At 32.9% G+C, this 7,274-nt stretch overlaps 1 protein-coding gene across 2 annotated transcripts in view; it reads right to left on the reverse strand.

The window, feature by feature from the left end:
* The window catches only part of LOC149390563 (uncharacterized), an 18,115-nt gene extending 11,387 nt beyond the window's left edge, over window positions 1-6,728 (reverse strand). Inside the window, exons 1-4 of one of the 2 annotated variants that reach the window (XM_089619627.1) lie at window positions 6,433-6,728; window positions 4,462-4,583; window positions 2,073-2,132; window positions 1,385-1,504 (exon numbers count right to left, since the gene is read on the reverse strand). In XM_089619627.1, coding sequence (XP_089475753.1) covers window positions 1,385-1,504; window positions 2,073-2,132; window positions 4,462-4,577 — 296 coding nt within the window. In that variant the 5' untranslated portion in view covers window positions 4,578-4,583; window positions 6,433-6,728. Of the gene's footprint in view, window positions 1-1,384; window positions 1,505-2,072; window positions 2,133-4,461; window positions 4,584-5,877; window positions 6,073-6,432 lie in introns of those variants that run through there. The other variant, XM_089619626.1, reaches the window with a different exon arrangement.
* Between the last annotated feature and the right edge of the window lie 546 nt (window positions 6,729-7,274).

Here is a 7,274-nt window from a genome sequence, read left to right on the forward strand (position 1 = left end):
ATTTAGAGAATAATAAGACTACCTTTACAATTGAAAACGTAGTAAATAATACAACGAAGTCTACGTTCTTTATAAAAATATAGTTGAAGCTTAAGCAACATTTTACACAAGCTATTCCCACGAAACTTAAAACATTTTTAATTTCCATCTCTTTTTTTCTGTTCCCCCCAAATCCAATCTTCATATCTCTTATAAAAAAAAATAATTCTAATCTTAATTCCTCCCAATATATAATCGGAATAATAGATCGATAATAATTAAAAAAAAAAAACAAGAAACCAAAATGAAAACTTCCTAACCCCGAAAATCATATAGAACCTCAAATGCAATCCCACCACGTTTGTTTTAAATGAAACCGTAAACTTGTAAAATAAACAATGGTAAACAAATAAATTAAGGGGTAATTAGACTAGTAGTCAATAACCCACATTCCTTTTAAAAAAGTCAAAGTTTTATTTTATAAATAAAGTAGCTCATCAGATCCACAGTAAATTAATTAACTAAGGATACATAGGTGCCTTCCTTTAGTCAATTAATTTACTGCATGTCTGGATGTCTGGTGGACTATTTTCTTAGTAAACTGAAAGTTTGAATAGAATTTTAAGAGAATCTAAGATATTGACTAGTTGCAACAAATTATATCAAATCAAATCAAATTGTAAGCGAAGAGCAATTATTAAACATAGAAATTTTCCTATTCTATTTACATTTATGTATAAATATTCTTCATTTTTCATGTTAACAGTTTATAATGTAATAAATATTACGATCTAGCAATTACAAAAATTTATAACTGTATTTACACTTTAAAAAAGGAGTGGTATACACACACACACACACACATATATATATATATATATATGTATAATTTTTCAAAGGAAAAATTATACAAAATAACTATTTGAAAATAAATGATCAACAAAATAGTTAGTGTTAAGATTTCAGCAAACTAGCCATGATTACAACCGCTCAAATTTGTGTTTGACAGTGTTAATAAAGATTATGGACCTTGTACATAAGTAATATACCAGCTAGAAAATAATTATTGACATGGTCAATTTTTTTTTTTTACAACTTTATTACCTCCACATTTATATATAAATTTGAGATATTTCACTAGTTTTAGATAAATGTTAGTTACTATATAAACCTATTAATTTCAATTAGCACCCTGTTTTAAATCCAACCAGCTTCGAGCTCCATGCTGTCCTCAAATTTTTAAGAAAAATGCTTCGACTCATTTTGATAATTTTATTTTTATTTTTTTTAAATAGAACATGGGAATACATATTTAACGTGATTAAGGATATAATGAGCAAAAGTACGTGATTGCTCATCAATCCATTTTCCAAAATAAAATAAAATAACAAAGCTAAAGACATACCTTAAATCAATGTCTAGAGGGACGATTTTTCCTTCAAGAGAATGATTCCACTTTCTTGTGAATGAGATCTCTACTTGCTCCTCAGTTTCAACTATGACCTTGAATGTATTCCCTTTTACCCTGTGATACATTGTGATCTATATTACGCGTATACTAATTGTTTTACCCTAACAATATTGTCACCTCGTCACAAAATTGAAATTTTTGCTAAAATAACAAACAAACAAAGAAAAAGTGAGAAAATATAGCAAAAAGGTGTCAAAAACTAAAGAGCAATGCTATTTGGCACTACTCACTACTTTGAACTATCCACTCAACTGTTGATACGTTGACAAATCTGTGCACGTGTCAACACTTGAATGGGTAGTTCAAAATAGTGAGTAGTGATGTAAATCATTTCCCAAAACTAAATGGTGTCGTTAATCATTTCTTTTCCAGTAACCTTAGAGATTTAATTTAGTCAACAACTTAGTGATAAACTGAAAACGGAACTACAATTTTAGCGCATAAGTAATTAGAAGAGTAGTGATATTTCTCACTAGTTCTCACTTGCATCTTCATGTTATCCCAACTTGAAATTATAATTGTGGCCGGAATTGATTTGTAGGCGAGTGATTATTATTAGCTATATTTCTCTTAAAAACATGAAAATATTATAAGTCTGGACTACAAGTATATGCAAACTTACCTATCATATGTGCCTGTTGTTCCACTACTTCCTGCTGTAGCCCAATTAAGGTCCCAATACCTGTAAATTCGGTACAGATGTCCACAAAATTCAGTTCATGAAAGCATTTCAAGTCGGGAAAAAAAAAGTAGCGAATATTAGTTTAAACAAAAATGATATTCATTGTCGGTCAGTGATCACTTAACATGGGAGAGAGACAGAGAGTCCCACCCGACAAGTGGGTCCCATCTCGTATTACCAACCAGTGGTCCGCGATGAATACCAATTTTATTATTTAAATGTCATTACATGCTTTAAATTTTATCATTTTAAATGTTATATCACAAATTCAAACAATTCAAATAAGTAATCATAAATAATCACTGTATGTTCATACATAACTATGATAGATTAATATCTTTAAAGTTACAAAGCATTTGTTTTTAATTTAGTATTTGAAAAACTGGTAATTTCAGTAGGTAGCACCTATGTATCCTTGGAAGTAACATGTTGTTTAAGTGACAGAACATAATAAATCACACTAAATTTAGAGCAACTCAACAAATCTTCTTTTAGTATCCCCAAAATTTAAGGGATAATTTTAAACGGTCGAGGACCACCGATTTTGATTACGGCGTTCAAGTATATGGACCGCCAAAATTTAAGCATATTAACCTAATAAAGACCTTAAAAGATTACTATTTAGTCTTTAGAGCGAAACAAATAACAATAAGAATGTGGAAGCTAGCAAAATCATCGCATAAAGAAAGTACAACTATGTTATTGTCTTTAACGAAATAACAAATAACCAAAACATAACCCTTCAAAGGGCTTCGTCCTCTTTGAATCACCCCCAACAACTTCATCCACGCATCATATTCAGGTTCCCATGTGCCTTTATTTTTTAGACATACACGGATGAAAAACGGTCACCTCTATCGCCTGATTGGAATCCAACCATCTCATGCTTTTAAGAGCAACTCCAATGTTAAGAGATGCTCACTCATAGCACATCATAAAAAATAATATATTTTTATCAAATATCATTTTTATATTACTAATGGGCAATATTTTTACAAAACACTCCAATGTGAGCATTGCTAAAAATTGCCACTATAATATATTTTATTGCATATTATTTCTTTTTTATTTATTTTATATCCATTTTATATTATTTTTGTATAAAAGCATCAGTGACCATTGTTGTCATATATAAGCACCATTGCACTAATGATTACGACAATCTAAGTTGCTCACAATGCAATAACAACTTAAGGTGTCTTTCACCTAATCTCCACCTAAGCAAGAGCAACCCTCTCTTAGCTGACCAACTTCGAACACTAATCCATTGCGAGACCGATTTCTGTAACATCCTTACTAGAGACCCAAAGATATGCAAAGCATCACGGGAAGCAACCTATCCCGAATCCCGGAGCTCGCCGATAGTGACGAGGAAACCTAATATGGAATCATGACAAGATCCATTGTTGCAGAAGGTGGAAACGGTGATAGTCAGATTGCAAATGATAGCATAAACAGCGTAATGATATAGACAGAGGACATCCATGGTGACGAGATGAGAAGAAGGGAAAATGGATAATTTATTTGCTATTTCACCCAGGTTGAGTAGACCTAAGTACTAACCTCTCCTCGCCAAAGACTGATGAATTGCGTTTAATAAAACTTTAGTTTCTTTTTATTATGAAGACTTTGAATAATAAAAATAAAAAATCACTATCTACAATACTAAAAATGGAGACTAAGTCTTCGAAGGCTCTGCCTTCGTCACATGGTATTCCAAGATCCTACTTTCTAATGAACGGTCAGTTTTTAAGATCGATGCCTTCTGGGCCCTGCCTCTAAATTCTTGGCTCTCTTCCCTTCCCTTGCTCCCTGGTTATGGGCCGCTATTTGGCCCATTCAACTTCCAAGGCCCATCTACCCTTTGAATCTCTTTGAGTCTATAAACACCTTACTCCACGAAGAATGTTTGTAAGTTCTTTCGACTTCGGGAAACTCTACCTATCTCTTACCTCATTATTTATCACCTCACTTTCTCTTGATAAAGACGCTTTCTTTCTAACTATAGAGACGAGATTAGAGCCGTACCTCACATATAGTTAAAATTCGTCGGCATTCTCTAAGTTCTGTTTTTCTCATTTATTATGTGACAATGAGTCAAAAACCTCTTTCCGACAAAGCAAGGATCACGTCTTCAAAGGTTTAACTATCATTTGGCCCATATGCAGTTATAAGGTCTGACACTAAATCGAACCAAGGTAGATTCTAAATGTGGATATAAAAATGGCACTAGTATGACCCACCACAACACATGTATTCGTGTCATCAAGCTTAGTTTTATTGTAACAAACTTAAATTCACCAATCAGTAAAGAATTCAGAAAATTTACCCTCTGATTTCTTCTTCGTTTTCGACTTCAAGTAGATTGTCAATGCCATTATATTGTACTCTAGTAACAATTCCACCTGGCTTCGAAAACGTTACTTGAAGTATACCATTGTCCATAACCACCTATCAATAATTCGTAAGAACATCATTAGAAGCTTGTACTCTATATAATAGTTTCAGAAAATAAAAGATATATTGTCACTTTGAAAATAAAAGATATATTGTCACTTTTCATGAAAAAAATCTCAGATTACATAAAGCTTATACAAAATAAATAGATATTCTAAAATCATTCTTAAGCAAACATCCTCACATCATTAAAGTGTGATATTAAATTTGATAAGAAAAAACTAGTAAACTTCAATAAATAAACTTGAATTATAAGGAGAAGAAAAATGTTTATGAACTTTAAAATAAGTATCACTTTTTCCTCAAGAAAAAAAAGAGCATCATTTTAGTCTATGATCCTCATAGGGTCTCTTTTCTTCGTTTGTCTCTGATTACTTCAAACAGCCGCCATCTATCTCCCCACGAGATTGAGATTGGTTACGGGGTATCTCTTTGCCGGCTTGTCTTTTGCCTTGGAGGAGACACAGTGTTGGGCCTTCGTCACGGATTGACAAGTGACAACGATAGCCTTGGAGAAGAGACTGAGTGAGTCGCACAGCGATTCCACATCGTGGGGCCTTGTACGGATCTCTCAATAACAGCTCAGAATCAATGGCATGGGGTATCTTCCTTGCGAGGTCTCATAATAAATGATAATATATTTTATATCGTAAATGATTGTATGCCGCTGGCCTTAAGAATATGAAAATGACCATCTTCTTAAGAAAAACTTTATAGTAAGCATGCTAGTCCTATCTTTCTTTGAATTCCTTGTAAATAATGTTTCCAATAAATTAATATTTAAGGTGTAAGAAAATTATATATATAACGCCAAAAACAAATAACAAGAATCTTATTATTAAATGCCTTTGGTTAGATTTTTAAATGCTTAAAAAGCACTTGATAAATCTTAATATAAGTTATAATATTAGTTATTAGTTTATAAGTTTGTTTTGAATTCCTAACGGTATATTGAAATGGTGAGAAAACAGAATCGCTAAATAGAAATATTTGAATAAGAGTTATATGTAGCCAATGATATTACAAGCAACTAAAATATAATAACGTTAAAAGTTTAAATAGAGATTCAAAATTACAAAGATAAATACCAACCCTTGTTTGCTTAAATTCCCCAGAAATTTTAGCACTTTATTATCTAATCGTAGTTGTAAATGAAAAATAACATGATTCTACCATTTGTTTGACATTAGATCATAACCATCCAATGTATTTATCATTTGTATATTTTAAAAAGTGACATTATATCATATTTTTTTATAAATCAACAACGCTAATTAGAGTGACTCACATGATGTTTTTTAATACGCAGTTCCACCCCATTGGACGACATAGCGAGCCGGCTTTGGCGAACGAGATAAAATAAATATACAATCTTAGATATGGTTTTTTATGAAAGAAAAAAGTTACTTCATCTTATGGAATAATTTACATGAGCAGTGTGTTTTGTAAAAACTAAAGAAAAGTTGTTGAGAAAGAAATAGTTGGTGTTGCTGATGATTTGGCCGATCATACATAGAGAGATGGACACGGAAGGCAAAAGTTTCATGAAGATAATTCTATCTCAAGTGTGCTATACTTGGACTTAAAGATGACGTTTACTTTAGTTTGTATTTTGTATTTTCATTTTTGAACTTACTTTTCTCTCTAGAATCAAGGGGTCGCTCGGCTTCATCTACCACAAAATTATCCACTTAATTAACTGGTGATTAGGTGGCTGAGAATAATGTTTACTTAACACAGAAACGCAATATTCATGAGCACAAAAACATAGAAACGGAGAATAAAATAAAGCCATTCAAGAAACGAAAGATGAATTAGACACATAGCCTCATGGAGAATATACCTGAAAGATGTTGTCTCTTGTGGCTGTTGATAGAAAAGTTGGTGGAAACCCAAACTTTGCTACTTTCCAAAGTTTGCTCGTTAAAACCAGCTGTGGGAAAGGGATTGGTGAAAGATGTGATTCAATAAGAATGGGGTCCAATGAACCTTGGTTTGTGGAAGAGTCATGTTTTGAACACTTTCATATATGACTCCCGATGTAAGAGCACTCCAAATTTGTAGCTTAGTTCCAGTGATTATGGTTGTGATGCTACCACCGAGATATTTTTAGATCTTATTCATTGTGACAGCGGAGTAGGGTAAGATCAAGATTCGATAGAGGCTACGATGGAGCGGCCTTCATCGTCCTTCTATCCAAGGGAAAGAAGAGGAAGGCTAAACTGTGGAGACTCGGGCTAAACTTCTTTCGTGGTTTTTGGAGTATATGCCAGACAAAGAGACAAAAAATAATGCGAGCCCTCGCAAGAGGATCAGTTGGGTTGTGATGGTGTGGGTCTCGAGGGATCCCACGAGAGAGGATGTTGTTGAACACAACACTTTTGTGAGAAACACACACACTTTTTATCGTGACCACTCAAGAAACGATTACAAGACAGAGTGTTCAGGACTTACACGACAAGATCACTCTAGAACTCTTGTGAAGACACTTTTTAGAAACACTTTAATTTGATTGGATGGAAAACATGACAATGGTGAAGGGTATTTATAGTGGTGATGAAACAATATCAACCACACATTTTCTCACCTTCTAGGAGATTCTAAAAATATCTAAATCTGTTACATACCTCTAGACATTCTAAACACTTCTACACATTACTAAGAAGTTTCTAGTTAGTGGGCTTT

The sequence above is a fragment of the Urtica dioica genome, chromosome 7 (genome assembly GCF_054948205.1).
Source record: "Urtica dioica subsp. dioica isolate 48M chromosome 7, U.dioica_male_clone48M_v1_H2, whole genome shotgun sequence".
Lineage (NCBI taxonomy): Eukaryota > Viridiplantae > Streptophyta > Magnoliopsida > Rosales > Urticaceae > Urtica > Urtica dioica.